At 38.6% G+C, this 19,134-nt stretch overlaps 2 protein-coding genes across 2 annotated transcripts; one reads left to right on the plus strand and one right to left on the minus strand.

The window, feature by feature from the left end:
- Window positions 1-295: 295 nt before the first annotated feature.
- LOC103707051 (uncharacterized) lies at window positions 296-6,463 on the minus strand. The gene is made up of 3 exons (XM_039128064.3): window positions 6,012-6,463; window positions 2,654-2,926; window positions 296-1,247 (listed from the first exon to the last, which is right to left on the minus strand). Exons 2-3 carry the CDS (start codon window positions 2,763-2,765, stop codon window positions 934-936), a joined length of 426 nt encoding a protein of 141 aa, XP_038983992.2. The 5' UTR covers window positions 2,766-2,926; window positions 6,012-6,463; the 3' UTR covers window positions 296-933.
- Window positions 6,464-9,867: 3,404 nt separating this feature from the next.
- Window positions 9,868-18,756, plus strand: LOC103707049 (ARM repeat superfamily protein). The gene is made up of 8 exons (XM_008791394.5): window positions 9,868-11,410; window positions 13,447-13,641; window positions 13,723-13,825; window positions 14,407-15,077; window positions 16,406-17,122; window positions 17,322-17,503; window positions 18,340-18,406; window positions 18,555-18,756. The coding sequence occupies exons 1-7, from the start codon at window positions 10,751-10,753 to the stop codon at window positions 18,401-18,403; spliced, it is 2,592 nt and encodes an 863-aa protein (XP_008789616.2). The 5' UTR covers window positions 9,868-10,750; the 3' UTR covers window positions 18,404-18,406; window positions 18,555-18,756.
- Window positions 18,757-19,134: the final 378 nt, after the last annotated feature.

The raw sequence follows: 19,134 nt of genomic DNA on the forward strand, positions 1-19,134 counted from the left end.
AGATCACCTATGGAGTGTAGGCTTAAGGCAAAGCACTAGCTGAAGCTAAGCTGTAATTTTCCTTGGATAAATAGAAATGCTTTCAGTACACTTCAATAGTCTCACCGCAATAATATGAATTTAAGGTACTTTTTATACTTAATTAAAGGGAAAAAATTATAGATATATAAGTATAAAGCTCAAGAAGAATTAATCCTAGGGATGATACACTTCGATAGTCTCACTGCAAATTGGATAGAAATTTGCCTCTTGCTGAAACTTCAACTAGAAGCTATGAAGAAATCACACCACTATACAAGTCAATGGCTGCACATCCTTGCTTTCTTGAGAAGATCAGAAAATATCCGAAAGCTTTACAAGTTGATCTGTTCATGCAAGTTATTTTTGGATCAGCAAAACTTGCAGTAATATTTAAAAAGTCTACACACAAGGTAGAAGCACAAGAGAGGATTCTGAATTAACTTTAACAAGGCCCTAGGGCATCCGAGGGCAGGTCTCATCAATGGCAGGTCTCCTCAAACAGAGAAATGTTATAGCAGCTCTCCCAACTAAGCCATTCATCAGCTCTCCTGATAAGTAGCCTCCTTATTCCAGATAGCTCCTTCCATTGCTTTCATTCCACACCCTCATATGAAGCTTTTGCATTTACTGACATTGATGACAGACTTGCAGTATGCCAACCAGATGAAGGTAGCAGGAAAATTTGAAGGTTCTCAAATCTCGAGAGCCACATCTTCTTTCTAGCGAAAAAAGCATAGTATGTCTACCATAGTTGCTCATACGGCAAGTTTCACCATTGCCACTTTAGCACTCCAGACAGATTGAAATCTTGTGTGCCAGCCAACGGATCAATTCATTGCACCTTTACATTCTGTTAAAAAGTCTATGAAGATGGGAGCCCAAATAGCCAACCCTTTATTAAAAGAACTATATTTACTGTGCTGTTGAAGTCACAGGTTTAATTCCTTCACATTCATTATTATCGATCAGCTCAGTGAACTGATTGAGAATCCTTCCAAGGCTCCTGAAAGCTTTGATGAGCTCATTGGCTTGTCGCCTAGTGAATTCAGTCTCCATAGCATAGGGTTTCATCAAATCCACAGGAGCACTAACCTGACTAGCACCATCCTCTAACTCTCCTCTTAGTATGGCATGTATATGCTGAGCATTCTCCTGCAGCTTCGTGGCCATATTTTGTGCCTTATCTGTGTTCTTTGAAGCCTCGATCTGTGTTTCCTCCTCAGAACCTAAATTTTGAAAAACAGATATGGTCATGTACATTTGAGAATAATAATCAAAACCAATCAGGCTGGGATTTAAATTTACAAAACCTAGGAAAAAAAGATCCACTGCTGCAGAAAATTCCTTTTACATAACTCAAGCATGCTCATGTAGATACTTAATTGTAGTAATTATTATAATGCAATCTTCAAAGGCATAATTTCATAAGAACTTTAAAAAGAAACATTTTAGGGGTGAGGTAGCGTACAACTTTCTTAAAAATTTGTACATGTTTTCTCAATATGCCATTTCCACTTTGCCTATGCATCGTTTCCCATCTTTTGTAATGGTACAAGCGATAGGAAAAGCATATTTAAATCAATGAAGGGAGGTATTTTGTAGTTTACTCAAAAGAGAAAAAGATAATTTCCTTGAGACAGATAGAAGACCTGTTTACCAAGTCATCCAAGAAATGTGCATTAGGGCTTACCACAAAATTGTGTTTTTCTTTTCCTGAAGAGGAAGTTATGATCTTCTAGAAATGTTTTCTGGGATTAGTTTGCAACTTATGAAAATCTCTTAAATGATATATTTAATATTTTCTTTATTGTGTGGATTTTCCAAGTTCTCCTTATTCTGAACATCTTTATATTATTATTATACTTCCTTTTTATACAAACAGATTCCTATTTCTAGAGAACTCAATTATTAATTTGGAAGCTGTTGAAATAAAAAAAATGAATGGATCAGGATTTTGCAAGTTAAAGAGATCCAAATAAAGCCCAGATATACAACCGTAGAAGAGACACAAAACAGATGAAAGCTACAGAAAAATAAATTTGGTATTGAACTTGTGAAATGTTAATGGGGTACAGAAGATTACATGTAAATAACTTGAAGTGTACAATTGCCTAAAACAGATAACTAAATTATAGAAGCATGACATGGAAATGAGTTACAAATTTTTAATTCATGCTTTTTTTATTTAATAATCGCTCCATGCATTCAGGGGAAGAAAGATCGGAACCTTGTCGGATATTCTGTAGAATAGCTTTTAAAATACCTTTTACTTGTACTTTTACATTAGGCTTACACAAAATTTATCTGGACTTCCTATTTTTGCATGTTCAGCTAGAATGCTGTCTGAGTTATATAATTTTGTGATGTCTGTGGAAATGCTGATGAGGTTGTGAAATGGGTTTCAAGCAACGATGTGCCTCGATACCCATGAAGTCCCGTGAAGACATGATTATATCAGAAACAACATGTTTCACCTCCATCTTCCATACATCTTTAAAGAGGAGCCTGGAAACCTATGCAGTGGTGTATCTTGAGGATTCAAGCTAAACCTTGTGCATGATCACCATGAATAAGTAAATGGCATCTGTTTATACAATGAAAGGCTTAACTGGAAAAGAGGTAATTAGCATACCTAAATCAGCATCAGCATCAGCCATTTCTACATCAACTTTACCAATAAGACCATCTGCATCACTATTCCCCGGGCCTGACTGAGTCTCCTGTGCCTTCATAACAGCATCCATTGAATCAAATACTTCTTGGTCAAACAAAGCTGGAAGCCTAGATTGTGTTCTCTTATCACACTCTAAGAATCAATAGGAACCCACTCCATATCTGGGCTCCAAGTCCCTGATCCTCCTGTAATCAGCAAGCAGTGACTCCCGCTTCCTCTTGCACAGAAGACCTGATGACATCAAAAGCCAAGCAGTTGTCAGACATCTTCTTCCATTTTTGATGCACAGAGAAAGCTTTGACCCAGTCCTCAGCCACAGCAGTAATCTCGCTCACAAGAACCAGCTTTCATGTGTGGTCCAGCCAGGAGCAATCTGGGAATGAGTGCAGCGACAACTTGATGGTGTTTGAGGCTGTTAGTGGTGGTATCTAGCTTTGGAGGTGAATCTTTATCCGTAACAGTGATTGGCTTTTTAGATGATTCCTTGTCCTTATTGGAGGCTGGTAGAGATTGAACCATGCAAGGTGTCTCGGTTTGTTCCATTCCGCTGATATGCAATAGTTATCCGACAAGGGAGAGAGATTTTCATGAAAAACTAAGACCAGCACTAAAATTTCTATGTGAAGTTAAAAGAGAAGTTCATTTCCTGGTATAAATCAAGGCCTACAAAATGCCCAGCAAATAGGGGAGGAAACATGGTTTTCTTCCTTCAAGACAAATATCATTTTGAAATTTACCAGTTACTCTTCCTAAAAACCCAGGTCTGCCTAGGCTTAATAAAATTTTATTCAGAGATTGGCAAACTCCACCTGACCACAGAATTAGGGCTATGCAAAACAATGCTCTGAGAAAAGAATGTTTTCATAAATCTTAAAAACATTGTATAAAGAACTTAAGAAGATTGCATAAAATGAAATTATAGATCATTAGATTTAACAAAGCTGCTTCTAGTAAAACATGTTGATATTTACAATTTATATTACCATATCAATTAATATTTCAATATTATGCATAATTTTTTATTCGAGTTGGAACATTAGATTTCATTTCTATATAGCAAAAATAATAATAAACTGCATACGCATATACTTATATAAAAACATAAACAACTGAGAATCAATAGCCATATATAGTTCCATGTTGCCTTACCTAAAGAGGTTAATGATGAAACAACTTTGGAAGCTGTATTAAATTCAATGATGTATATCAAATAAATACCAATGTGGAACATTACTCACTATTTTAAGAGTTGGACTGCACACTTTACACTAACCCCTCAAAATAGGAGCTAAGGATTCAACATCAATGATGGACAATCCAAATTCAAGATCCAAACCATTAGACATGATCTACACTACAAAAAATACATGGATACTAAAATCTTGTATTTCGGTGGTCTCTAACCTAATCATCAAACAAGTATCAAAATGGACAATTTTAATAGTATGATACTATATTTTACTATGATCTAACCATCAAAATCTAGCGAATTTAAATATATCCATGTTTTATGATGTGTAGATTATAACCCATAAAATGGATTTTTGATTTATATGCTTTGTCATGGATTTTACCTTACAAGTACAATTGATATAGTTTATTTTATACCAACTTGATGCATATGTTAGAGACCACCAAAATACATAAATTTTGGTTTCTAGGCATTTTTTATTGTACAGATCATGTCCAATAGTTTGGGTCTTCAATTTAAACAGCCTATCATTAATTTTAAATCATTAGCTCCTTTTCCAAGGAGTTAGCATCAAGTGTGTAGTCCAAATCTTATTTTAATTAAAAAGGAGAAGCAATGATTCATGAAAGAACATATCATAGAATCTTATGCAGAAAATAAGTGATTGAAAAATGTTAAGATCTTTAAAATAAAGAAAAGCACTAAACTTTGAATTTGAAGGCTTTTAAAAAGAGGTTACCCCATGTTTTTCTTGGTTCAAGTCCCACAATGCCCTTTGCATGGGAAGCAGGGAAAATAAGTTTTTCCTCTTGAGGCCACAAACTATGAAGCAACCCAGACCTATCGAGATGCCAAAGGTGTTTAAACCATATGATCTAAAATTCAAGCATGGAATAGAATTCTTTAAAAAAAAAAAATCTAAGAGACATGTAAAGCCTATAATTATTGAAGTTCAGCAACAAGATCTCAGAAATAGGGCTAAAATTGCTTAAATTTGTTTGAGAACCTTATCCGTTCACTTGGGTGTGGTTCAATAGTTTCATCTCAAGCAGCTTCTAACATTGTTTTAGGAGAAATTGGGCCCAAACAAGGATCAACAGATACTTGGAATTGCTTTCCATACTCATATCAATATATATTGGATATCAATACTCATCGGATACAACTAGGATGCATCTCTATGCTTATTTACGTATCCGTCAAAAAAATATCCAGGATGGAAGTTATACTCCACTTTTGGGGTCCCATCTCATCTTCTCTTTGAAATTACATAGGTCAAACAACAATTAACACAGTGCAGAGGAAACGACTGATATGCTGTCAACTTTGGAAAAATCAAGGGAACCACTAGTCTTTCACATATAATCGTGCCAGCCACCTTACAGAGATGAAGGTTTTCTCATGTGTTACTCACTCAATATCTTTCTTTTTCAAGAGCTTCCTCCTTCGGTCAAATCTACTTGTTCCTACGAACACCTCTCAAAAGGGAAATTTCACTTTTTCTCCTCTACTGCCCCAGTTCTCCTTTGAACTGAGTTCTACGAATTAACCATTCTATCCACATCTCAGCTCACGGATTTCAAACGACATCTGCTAGCTGGATATTTTGCAAGAAGGTATGGACAGAAAACTCAACTGGCGACAAAAATCAGTGAAACTGATAAAACTGTTACAGATTAGCTAGCCACATTTGAATTTTTAAGCTTTTCTAAAACAGAGAACTTACCTTGCCGTAATCTAGGACCTCTGTCCATCTCACAAAGTATTATATAGACCAGTTAAGTTCCATTGCATCTAAGTAGAAATAAAATCATAAATTCTGAAATTTTACATTGGCCGTAGCCTAATCCATAATATTTGTTGTCACGGAATAATCTATTCGCCATTATAACTCATATTCTTCCAGTCTAGAAAGTGTTCAGGCAAAACTAAATCCTCCCTTGACGTAACAGGAAAAGAAAGAAAAGGATTTTGTCCCCCCTATCTGAAATTTTAGAAAAAAAAATCCCAGCGTAATCCAGAAAATGAAAAAGAAGTTGATGAGAATGTATGAGTGGAAGCGATTATGAGGAAATTCAAAAAAGAAGCTATACGTATAAAAATTCAATTAAACAGTAAATGGACCCGAAAAAGAGAAGAAATCTCGCCCTAATCTCATGCCACCCTGTGGCTCTTCTTCTTCTCTTTGCGATCGGCCAGCGGCGACGGGAAGAGAGCGGGCAATGGAGAAGGCTCGGTGGGCGGCGGTAGCTCTTCGAGCGTGGCAAATAGAAAGGGAGAGGGAAAAATAAAAAGGCTTGAAACTTTCCGCTTTGGCAATAAGGATCACGTGCTCGTGGCCACCTTTTAACGTTTTTGCCAAAACCGTATTATGATTTTTTTTATTTTTTCCACAAAATTTAGATTGTAGCATGCAAGGACTGTTCAGTTGTGATAAAAAAAAAAAAAGAGGGAGTAAGCTCGTGGTCGACTGAGAGGCTGGTTAGGGCGGCGGCGGCGAAATTCTCATTCCGAGAAATTTTGTCGGTGTGGCACACCGCTGACATGGCGTACTTGGTGCAGGATATAATTTCTCGTTCTTGCCAATGTTGTAGCCCAGCCATCTTTTTGACTAGAGGCCGTATGGTTTTATGAGCCAGTGGATGATCAATGAGATCTTTTTAGCAAGAATTTTGTGTGGCTTACATGCAATGGTAATCGATAAGAATCACTGAAAAAACAATCACTCGGAAAATTCACCTTGCTTCCTTGGGTTATACTTTCGAGTTTTTACGGCATTTTCCTCATCCGCCTTTAGCCGCGATTTGCGCACGTCAGCACTCTTCAAACAAAACCCACGGACAGAAACTACCGGGTCTTGATCCATTAGCTTATATAACGATATCATGCTCAAAAAGAAGGGAATTTAAACCCTATCTTGTTTTAGTTGCGTCCCCTGGCCTGGCAAACTTCTAAAGTGAAGCACTCGTTATGGTTATGGTTATGGTTGACATGTAGGAAAAGCTTATGCAGGGGGTCATGGTCGACACACATATCACGCAGTCTTGAGTGTTACTGAGGCTTAAAGAAAAAAAAAAAAATCAAACCACTCTGAAGGTACTATATATGTAGGCTGGAAAGGCAGCAATGCTTTAAGCACTCCGTGATCTATTATTTCTGGTTTTATTGTATATATCCGTACTCGTATTGTATAAAATATCCACTTTAACAAAAAAAAAATCAAAGAAAAAGGATAGCATCTATTTTATTTTCTGTTCTCCATTTCCCTCCTACAGTCTTCTGAACTTCCTTTCATTCATCTTTCACCTACTCTATCTGGCAACTTTTTTTTTTTTAATCCAAAATCCTTTAACCCTGGCAAAAGAATAATTTTGGTGAACAACATTCACTTACTTTGTATGGATTATATCATACAGTCTATAGTCTAAGATCAATCAGAAAGATTATTATATAATTCTTGTCTGGGGTGTAGATCGTTCAATAGCGTAAGCTTTGCAGAGCATAATTGTTAGGAGAGATTGAGCTAGTCAGCCAAATTAAGCACGGCAATGATTAGAGAGATTAACCAATTCTTTTGTCTACCAGACTCCCTTTCTCTAGCCCAATCCTTGTGAAATGTTCTGCATTTTATTCATTTTACTAGTTTCAATGATCACCTTGAATTACAAATTCACTATTGGACGTATGACGGTGGCGTTTATCATGATTTGTATTTCTAATATAGACGGGTCACAATGACGGCTTAGGTTTTATTATCCTTTCTGATGTGGCATGGATTTGTTGACTTATACCGAGCTGCCGACCTGAGCAGTCGACTGAGTTGCCGATATAAATAGTCAACCAAGCTGCCGATCTGCACAGATAACCGACAACAACGAGCCATGTGTCTTCGAATTAAAATATACTTAAGGCGGTTAAAGCCTATTAAAAAGATAGTGGTGATCTAACATACTTATAAGGTGTGATACTGGATAGTTATCTTGTATGTTCGAGTGGTTATCGCATTATCGACGCAATTAACCACCATAACATGCGTAAGATGCTTGTAGTTATTACCCGCCAAGCCATTAAGGTGCACATTCGTCTTATTTCGATGCTGAACATTGCTCTATATAATCAACCTCGAAGGGCCTTCAAGTACACTCTCTCTCATATTAACACTCTTGCTTTTACTATTCTCGGTTCTCCACTATTCTCCAAAATCCTTCTTCTACTTAGGCATCAGAGATGCCCTGTTGGATAAAATTTGGTGGCTCTCAATATTGTTTTTTTTGCTTTCAAGTTGAACTCTCAGTAGACCGCTTTATTCGAACAAGGTCATAACCAATCACCCACTATTCACTAGCCCATCCAATCTCTTTAGCTTGGATCTTGGCAGCAACACTTTCTATCTACAACAATACCTAAATATAGCCATCTATTTTGCCGCTCTAATAACCAAGCTTCTAAACAATGTGCTATCCCATTTTAATAGCTTTCTATTGAAACCATTATTAATTGTTCACTACAATAGCCATTATTTATCCCAAAAAGTTACTTAATTTTAATAATTAAATAATCACTAAAATAACAACAATTACAGTAGTGTTATAATAGAAAATAATAAAGAATATTGGAAAAATAGTATTGCATTTTCTTTGTTTATATTAAATAAAGTAATATATTTTTAGACTTCACAATCATTTTTAAAGAAAAAATTGAAATTTGAAAATATATTATTTTATTAAAATGTAAATAAAAAGATTCTATTTATACCTATTACGATGATAATATAATGAATGGTGGCCAGGCTATCATAATACCATTATTTAAAACCATGCAAACAACTTGATTTATATGTAAAATTTATAAACCCTATTTTTGGATAGAAGATTTTTTGTTCGACTTTTTGATTTCATTTCAAGTAATTGGTAGGTTGAACGATAAATGCACTGCAACAAATTCAAAATATAAGAATAGGTAATATTTAACGAGAGAAAGAAAATATAGTTGGAACAATTAATATTTGTGGTACAATAATGGTCTGCATTTGATGCAAAATAAAAATTCTTTCTCATCTACATATATAGAACTCCATCATATAGAAAGACAGAATATATAATTTTAAAAAATATCAGAAGTTGCTCACCTTAGCATCGGTTAGACCATCAGAAAAGATGAAAAACATCAAAGTGTTTTTATGCATAGTGGGGTAATTTTTTCCTTCTGATTCAGGATAGTAGGGGCAATTAACCAATCTATTATTGTATCTAATCCAATAAGTTTAAAACAAAAAAATAACAAGTAATGATAGATAGAAATATGCAGAAAAATTGTACATAATACAATGTCACACAAGTCGCATACTTTACACTCATACTTGCACCCATTTTGGCGCCATAAACTTCCATCACAAAGAACAAAAACACTCAAACGCTTAGACCAGGTCACCAGGCAGGTTAAAGCCGTGGGCGCGGCGAACGCAAACGGTTTCCCCTGCCTGACAACCAGGCGGGTTTATTGGATGGACCAGGTCCAGTGGACCAGTCCAATGGTCACTCGCCACATAACCCTAGAGATGCTACCGTACATCCGTCCGTCCATGCAATAATTTCTCTCTAGCGAGCGGGTTTGCTCGAAGCCGAGGAGGCAGGCGGTGAGCGGACCCGAGCCCAGCTGGGCTCTTTTTGGCATTTAGCGGTTGCGGTCACCCGGAATTCAAAATCATTATATCCTCCGCGTCCCGTCTGTCAGGTGTCCCACGCGACGCCAGCTTCGCTGTCGGAAAGACGAGGCGTCCCACTGAAACCAAGCCATCATCACCCCGCTATTCGGAATTATAAATGCTTCCAAGGCCAACCACGGCGTGTCAGGCGCGTGCCGTATACATGACTCGTTGTTTTTGGTAAGTGGATTGGGACCCGTAGCAATACTCATCGGGATTTCGAATCGCCAACCCAACCCCGCTTTCCCTCCCCTCCGATCGTGCACCCACTTCTCTCTCCCTCCCTCGTTCCCCCTATTTCTCTCCTCGGTTTCGCGGTTGTCCCTCGGTGTCTGCTCTCTCTCAGCTTTTTTTTTTCCCCCCTCCACTCTTTTTAGGGTTCTGCGCTCATTTGAAATAGAGTAATTCGAATTCTAGGGTTCTTTTGTCTGCTCCCATTACCTTCTTCCACTTGTTCGATCGGCATCCTTTCTCCCTCCCTCTTCTTGGATTTCTTTCAGGCATTATCTGGAGCGAAGGATCTCTATCTTTCCGTCGTTAAATCCACAGCCTTTGCTCTGTCTTCTTCCACAACTGGATGGATCTCTCCAGCTTTGTCTCTTTCGGCTTTTTTGTGTGTGTGTGTGTGTGTGTGTGTGTGTTTGTTTCTTTGATCTGATTTCTGAAAGTAGGGTAAGGGGTTGCGACTTGTGAGTCTCTTTAATCCTTATTCATGGGAACCCCTTTCTTCAGTTTCTGTACAAAATTTATCCATCTCGGAAAACCATGAGTTCGTCATCTCCTTTTCCTTTATTTAGTTACTTCTCTTTTGGGCTTTTCTCGGCTGTTGATCTTTTCTTTGAGAAAACTCAACTCTATTTCTTATAGCTCCTCACTTAATATGGTTTGCTTTCCTGTTAGTCAGTAACTTGAGATTTGTGTTCCTATTAGAATTTGGAGCAGCAACTAGGGGAGAAATCTTTGAAAATTTGATGGACGCCGCTACCATCACTATGGCCAGTCCCCGCTCTCCACTTGTTGAAGGAAGCCCGGTTGCCGCGGCTCAAAATCTAACGCCAAGTTGTGAGCTTTGAGCGGTTTGGTAGCTGGTGGAGGGTCGGAAGTGAGAGATCAACAAACCATCCGTTGGAATTCCTACCCTTTGGGAAGATTAATCGATATGAAGTCCAATCCGTCCCAGGTGAAGGCCAGGGCGGGTGGCAGGATGGTCACCTCACAGCAGGCGGTCTTCGAGCTGAAGCATCGGCTGGTCCTCTCGCTGAACAAGCTCGCCGACAGGGACACCCACCAGATTGGTGTGGACGAGCTCGAGAAGACTGCCGAGAGCTTAACTCCTGACATGATCCCGCCGTTCCTCTCGTGCATTACCGATACTGACTCCGAGCAGAAGAGTGCTGTTCGGAAGGAATGCGTGAGAGTAATGGCCAACTTGGCCAGGGCTCATGGGAGCCTTTTGGCTTCCCACCTTCCGAAGATGGTGGCTAGTATCGTCAAGCGCCTCAAGGATACAGATTCTGTTGTCAGGGATGCCTGTGTGGAAACATGTGGTGTTCTGGCTACGAGCATAAGGAGCTCTGGCGGCGGCGGCGGCAGCACTGCCTTTGTGGCACTGGTGAGGCCCCTTTTTGAAGCTCTTGGTGAGCAGAATAGATACGTGCAAGCTGGTGCGGCGTTGTGCTTAGCCAGGGTTGTTGATGAGGCAACCGATCCCCCTATGTCGATTTTGCCGCAGATGCTGGCTCGTGTCGTTAAGTTGCTCAAAAATCCGCACTTTATGGCGAAGCCAGCCATCATTGAGTTGATCAGAAGCATCATTCAGGTCAAATCTGTTGTTTGCTAGACTATGGACTTTGGATATGCTGGCTTTTATATATAGTAGTATGCTATCTTATCTTTTTATTTACATGAGTCTGTTGTTGCGTTAGAAGCATCTATTTCGTGTATAACTTTTTGCTTTTCTTTTATGTTCTTGATGTTACTTTTAAACCCTTACATATCATCGGGCTGAACATGTTAGCATACCCTGTATAATTTGGTGATATGCATAATTTTAACAATAGCACTCGAATCAATCGCTAAATTTCAGCATGGTGGAAGGAATGGATGCTACAAGGATTCAAAATCAATTTTTTATTCGCTCTTGTAACCACATTTTGTAATGCAATCAATTGATAACTTTTCTTGGAAGTAAATCTGTAGGTATATGCTTTGCTCTATTGTAGAAAGAGGAAGTCACACTATTAATTATTGAAGTTTACTAAATCATAAGAAGGATTGATTTTTGCCTAGAGTGTATCTCAATAGCAGGAAAATTCTACATAAGATGCAGCACCAGCTTTAGAATTTCTCTGAAATCTCGTCCTGGCACACGCATCCGAACTGTATCCTTCAAGAGATCTGCTTCTTGTGCTCGCACTTGAGACAGCTCATGCACCTCTGGTTTAGGTAATCAAGATGTATGAAATATATAGTTTCCAAGAAGATGAGAACTTATCAAGTAGGCCCCTTATGACTTCAATGGTATGTGGTTTAAAATGGCGTAATAGTGCTGGGTTTGTTCTTATGGCAATAGTGCTCTTGTAGTGCCAAATTCACCAAAGGACGAGATGGTAAATTTCTCAAATGGGCACTTAATCCAAGCTTGTTTCTGCATTTTATTTCTGACTTATCAATTAGTTCTTTTAACCATTATCAGAAAGCCTTACTGTCATTTTCGTTATATCTAAAAGCATTCCTCAGGAGAGAGATTCCAGATCTGCCCCCCCCCCAACACACACACACACACACACATTTTGTCCCCTCCTGTTCTTCCTTTTTGGCCTTAATTGAGGTTGTGATCTTGCCATCTATCGAAATTTTTCTTGTTTTAATTGTTTTTGCTCTTTCCTGCTCTCAATTGGCAGTCTAGCCATCATAATCTCAATCAAAGCCTGATCTTATCTATTAAGAATCCTTTTTGTGATCTGACTGTGTATTATTTGCCTCTTGACTTTTTATAGCTCGATGCCAAACTGAGTCAGCAAGTGCAGAAAGCTAACTTGATGTAACCATAAGTCCACAACCATAATAATCAAACCTTGCCCCAATTGTTTGAGGCTGGTATTGTGATTCCTCATTTGTCAAAATGTTGAATTTAAATTAATTTCATAGTTTGACATGCTTCTAATGACTGGTGTCAATGTATCATCAACTCTCCATCTTTTTCACTTGGCTTTGGGGACAGCTTTGCCAATGCTGAAAGCTACTTGATATGTTTAAAGGAAATATGTTGTAGAAATCATGTAGTGATATCTATGGGCTTCAATGAAAATGAAAGAGAGAGCATGAAAGTGTATTATATTTTATTGCACCTCTGTGACTGCTATGTGAGAATACTTAAAACTAATTGTAAAGTGATTCATCATAAACACGTACACCTTTTTCCTTCTTTCTATGAATAAATAATAACTAAAAGAACATTGTGAAACAGAAACGTTCATTATGTGCTACTATAATTTAAGCCACAACGGCACAACCTTCAACAGCCAAAATATGTGAATAGAGGAGAACTAGTTCACTTAAAGTGGCTTAAAGTAGCATCCAGTGAAACAGTCTTGCCCAAATGAAATAAATATCTGATGAAGACAAGTGCCTCCTGTTTCCTGAAGGAGTGCTAGATGCTCTTACTATTGATTTAAAGTTCTATGTTAGCTAGATAGATAAGCAGATATGCCCATTCCCATTCTAATTTCCTCATTACTGGATAAATTATGTTATGTTGAATGCCCTGTTAGATAACAATGAGACATGGCTATTCCTTCCCTCCCCTTATCTCTTTGGCAAATTTTGCATGATTATTTTGTCTCATGCTACCAGGCAGGAGGTGCTTCCACAGAGCATGCTCTGTCTGTGGCACTGACTGGCATTCTGGATGCCCTCAAAAGTACTGACTGGACAACACGCAAAGCTGCTTCTATGGCATTGGCAGGTATTGCTGTCAGTGCTGGAGCTTTGTTGGGGCCTTTCAGAAGTTCCTGCCTGCGCTCACTGGAAGGTTGTCGATTTGATAAGGTTAGTTGCACTTTAGACTACTTTTAGTTGTACCACATATCATATTTGATTATGCATTGTTCTTTCATTTTTTCTTTATAGGTGAAACCTGTGCGGGATGCTATTATGCATGCCATACAGTGTTGGAAAACCCTGCCTGGAGCTGGATCTCCTGAACCTTCAGAGGCTGGGTCATCCACAAAAGGTCTGACAGCATTCTTAGTTTCTGTGCTATTTTGCTGCAGTATTCTTGATACTAAAACAAAATATCTGACCGAATTACCTAAAATACTTATTTTTGAACAACTATCAATTAAATTAATTGACATCATATTCCAGTGTGAATAGCATATTGCAGTAGACGTTGACCTGTTAGAAGACTTGGCAAGTGAATAAATGTTGATTTTGACTGAGTAGATGATAATGCCATCTTTCTATGATTTTACATGCATTTTGTTACAAGCATTTAGCAAAAGGATAGTCTTATGAGCCTGCAGTTCAAGCAGTAAGGCATCTATAAACAATTTGGCGAAGATCACTGTTTTTGGCCTGTATAAATATTTGATGTGCTTCTGGGCAGTAGTTGTTTTCTTTGTTAACATCACAAATGCATAGCTATTCTTCAGCTTTTTTAACTGCATTATTGGTATTTCTTATATCCCTTTATGTGTATAACCATCACTTTCTATGTATACAAGTACTTAACCTTGCATGTCATGTTATATTATATAAGTTGACAAACAGTGCTACTGCCTGTTGTACATATTTTTCATGTTCTTGTGACAGAAAATTTTAGCGGAGACTACCATGATGTTACAAGTGCTAGTGATAGTGGATGGAGAGACACATCTTTCAGGAAAGTTGGTCCTGTTTCTGTTCTAAGTGGCAACTCCACCAGTTCAACAAAGAAAAGAGCTCCTTTATCTGTGAGGAAAGCCTGTACCAACTATGTGCAGAATCACCAACATATAAAGTCAAATGATTGGCATATCGAGATATCATTTCCAAAAAGTCGTGCTATGCCTTTGCCTGGTGCTGAACAGAAAGAATCTGGGAGACACTGCAGTGAGAAGGCTTTTGATAGAATGGCAGCACATGCAGCTGGGGAGCAAGATGTCAAGTATGGCGACCCAATGGATGATAAACCAGAATGCTCTTCTGTGTCAGATTTAGTTAGTGGCAGCTATGAGACGAAGCATGTAGCTGTTGCTCATGAGTGTCTTGAGGATGGGGATTCAGCAGACCTAATTGGGATGAATCAAAAGCCTACCGCTGAGGAGATCGAACCCGAACTCCTTAGAACTCGGGAACGCAATAGTTTGGATTCAACTGTTACAGACTTCTGTTCCCAGACTGTGCATGGATGCTGTCTGCATGCTGCAAATGAATTGTCCTTCATCAGAAAGCAACTCTTGGAGATCGAAACCAAGCAGTCAAACTTGTTGGATCTCTTACAGGTATTCTACATATTCAGGCAAGAAATTATTTGTTCTATATCTGATAAGATGATTTATAATGATACTGGCCCTTAAGAGGGATGAATGGAAAAGAGTTATTTATATAGAGGATTAGAGATGCATGGGTGGTGCTTGTTGGTTATAATTCTAATAATCTGCTGGATCTTAATATCTTACGAAAGAAGGTTGTGCTAGAATTATCATACACAGTTTTCAGGCCAATCTTATTAAAGACTTAAATGTTATGGTGTTGATGCTTATACCACATGCTATCTCAAATTGCTGCTACCCTTTGTTAAAGAACTGCTGTTATGATGTCTCCTCCAATTTGCACCAAGCATTGTGAAATATTGTCTCAACGTAGCAATATTTAGATGTCTTTTAATTCATATCCTCCCTGCAGATCTCCTCACTCAGTTCTAATTCTTTTCTTTGTTTCTTGATATGTCATATTAATTACTGGCATACAAAAGAGCTACCAATTCATTACATCTCGAATCTTATTATTGATCTGGTTCCTTAGCACCGTATTTTTCCTCTGACTTGCTATACTTAATCCGACCAAGTTTTATGATGTATTTGGATCCATATGTTAGCCCAAATTTGCATGATCTTAGAGACAAGAAAGATGGTTCTTTTCCTATGGACATCACTCATTTCTATTGTTATCTGCCTGCAACTTCCGTTCCTGCATGATCTACCGTTTAGGTGCCACCTGCCTAACATTCTTAACTCATCTACCATTTTTTCATGCAATATGAACAAGTTAACTTGATTCTGACTGAGGTACAGTCAAGGCATGATTTAGAGACGAAACCAATCAACTCAAGCCTACCTTGTTTGGTGATATGTTGGGTTGGACTGTTCATATCCTTTTTTGCACCCTTACACAGGTCATGGTAAATGTTGGATCTTCTGTACCATTTTGACATATGCATGTTGGATGCGGCAAGATAGGACAGTCCCAGAGTTCTGGAGATCAGAAGTTTAGACTTTAGACCTTGACCCAGGATGCAAATCCAAACTAATATCATCCTCCTATCCAGGCCTGGCCTAGGTCCTTGACAAGCCCATCAGGTTGCAATCTGTTTTGCATCTTGTATTTAGCTAATTTATTTTGCACGTTTTTTCTTCTTTATGCTGTTTTATAACATGCAAGTAATTATATGTTCTTTTGGGATGACATGTAGGTGGGCTCTCTCTCTCTCTGTGTGTGTGTGTGTGTGTGTGTGTGTCTCTCTGTGTGTGTGTGTGTGTACATGTGTGCACCTGTATAGGTGTTTATGTCTCCATCCCTCCTAAATTTTTGTTGCTTTTGCATCGTTCAGGTGTTTATGGGGAATACACTAGACAACCTGTCAACCTTGAAGTTCAAGGTGCATAACTTGGAGTATGCTGTAGATAAAATATCGCAAGGCATTACTCGAAATGAAAACTATTCTAACATGGCTAGTTCCAGACTTTTGAAGAAAAATCAAAGTGTTTCTTCATCTCCTCGGCTTTCCACCTGCACACCTAGGCCATCAACGGATTCTAATTACAAACAACCTTCACTATTATCTATGAAAAATAAGGAACCGTGGGGTGAAAATGCATCTCTGAAAAGCAGGTCAAGCACTTCAGTCAAAGATGGAGTGGAACTTTGGCGGGATCCTGCACTGAATACAATTAGAAATCCTATAACCAAGGGTATACAGAAGAACTCAGGAGGAAATGCTCACAGCTCAGTCAGCAGTCAAGCAAGGGATGCAAAGGATTTACATTCTGTTTCAGCTAGTAATGATAGTGCCAAGCAAAGTAACTTGGAAGGTATGAGTGGCTTCTGGCAACGGGTTAAGGAGTTTCTTATTGTTGGGGATGCGGAGTCTGCATATGTTGAAGCTCTCTGTTCTGGTGATGATCTTAGTCTGATTGAGCTTATGGATAGAACTGGGCCTGTTCTAGAAAGACTGTCATGTGAGACGGCAAGTGAAGTTCTGAGCATATTGACCACACACTTTCTAGATCAGAGGTTTCCGGATTCCACAATATCTTGGCTGCAACAGGCAAGTTGCTGAACCTTCCTGACTGCAGAACTCTGAAGTTATGGTTCCTGCATACCTTGTGAAGTTTGCAAAAGAGGATCATGTCACTACCGTGTATTATAGATCTGCACTAGCTTTAATTTTATTTATTTATTTATTTTTTAACAAGTCGATGCAACTCAGTCCAAGATAACCTATTCTATCCCCTATGTTGTTCTAGGTGGTTGATTTAAGTACTGCTCATGAACCGAGGCACCTTTTCATGTCCCCAAAAGCCCAGATGGAGTTCCTGTTAGCATTACAGGGATTGGTGGCTGTGGGATTCTCCGATCAAGCAGACAGAATATCCATATCGCAGCTTGTGGCAAAGTTGAGCTTAGTATGGGGTGGGGCCCCATGCAGGTACTAGCTGTAACTTTAGTCCCGAAGTTTCTGAACTCTTTCATCGTTCAATAGCAGTTGGAACACCCTCGGGTTGAATTCATATGATTATGTGCGCAAGAAGTTAAAGTGATCATCCCTGTTCAGTTGTTAAAGTTGAGTTCATATCATGCCAGTGATGTCACTGCACTCCATCCATGTGCAATATTGCATTTTCACTTTTCATCCAAGATAATTTAGGGGAAAAATTGTACAGTTTTAGGAGGTGTATAATTAAGCTTCTTAGATTTTCTTTTTTCCCCTTGTTTAACTAGAAAAAACAAGAATCAATTAGAATTCATGTGCATGAGAAATGCTTTTTGTGCTGCTTGTGATAGAAAAGAGTGCTTGTAACTTTGCTTACCATAGTAAGGGTCATTTAAGTGCATGAAACTAATCGAAAGAGTAGAAAATGGATAGAACACAGATGGAAACAAGCATCTCATGTTGTCAAGATTGTCAGGTTACTAGAGATCTTAATGCTCTGGAAGGATCCCGACATGTCGTAGTGCTCTGATTTCATACTTCGGCATTTTATCTTTGTTTTCAATGTGTTCTTGACCCAGGATGTTTGGAGGCATAAATACGCATTGGTGGAGACTGGAGAGCTGGGGTTACATGGTGACAAAAATGCCAGAGTTATCCTCAATTAAAATCTTAGCCAACTAGAAGACAATTTTATGGATTTGCATTAGTAGTGCATTCAATCATTTTCTTTATTCTGTAGATATCAATGAATTTGATTGTTGTACATTTTTTGGAGCTTGGTATCGATGGATTTGAGGCTCGTGCTTATACAAATTTTGTTCTTGTGATAGGAAAATGCTCCCAACTCGGGGACTCCGAGGAAACAAAAGCGCGGTAGCCAGTGCAAGAGGATGACAGGTGCCAAGTAGAAATTCCAGTTTGTAATATCCTGGATATCTGATGAAGCTTTCTGATCTGTGTTATATGATGCGTACAATTTTCAATCTATTTTGGTAGTTCATGAAAACATGGAGTAAAAGATGTGCAACCTTTTGCATTGCAACAGATCATCTTGGAAGGATCGCATTCCTGAAACCTCTGTGATGGTAAATGTTTGAACTGCATATCCAGAAGTAAACATGCAGGCCTTTAGCGCTGAGGAATCATATGTAATATGTTGGCAAATTGAACTTCTCTAAATAATTTCGAATCTTTACGTAAGATCTACAATAAATCTGTTGGTGAATTATCACTAGCTACCAATTTTTGACGGGGTTCTGTAATGCATACTTTACAATCCTTTGGTGATATTCCTATTCGAAAATTTGTGTCTTCTCCTACGGGTGTACCTCAAGTTTTGCCTCTCGAGCCAGGGGATCACCATAGAGCAAGTTCTAGCTATTACTTTACCCTTATATGCTTCTTGGATGGAGTTAAATGGATTTGGATCCCCTCCAGTTCGGGGTTAAATGGGAGATCTGGGCCGCAAAATCACGACTGCCCGTGATCATGTGACAGTGTGACACCATGCAGTGCCCGCAACTCGAGTCCGTGTCCGTGGTTTTCTTTTTTCCAGATTGTTTTGAGGTTTCTTTTTCGTATCAACTTTCATGTCTTTCTACGTGTAAAGTAAATGGCAACCAATA

Source organism: Phoenix dactylifera, chromosome 11 (assembly GCF_051530095.1).
Source record: "Phoenix dactylifera cultivar Ajwa chromosome 11, Ajwa_hap1_PhDact_Kaust_v1.1, whole genome shotgun sequence".
Lineage (NCBI taxonomy): Eukaryota > Viridiplantae > Streptophyta > Magnoliopsida > Arecales > Arecaceae > Phoenix > Phoenix dactylifera.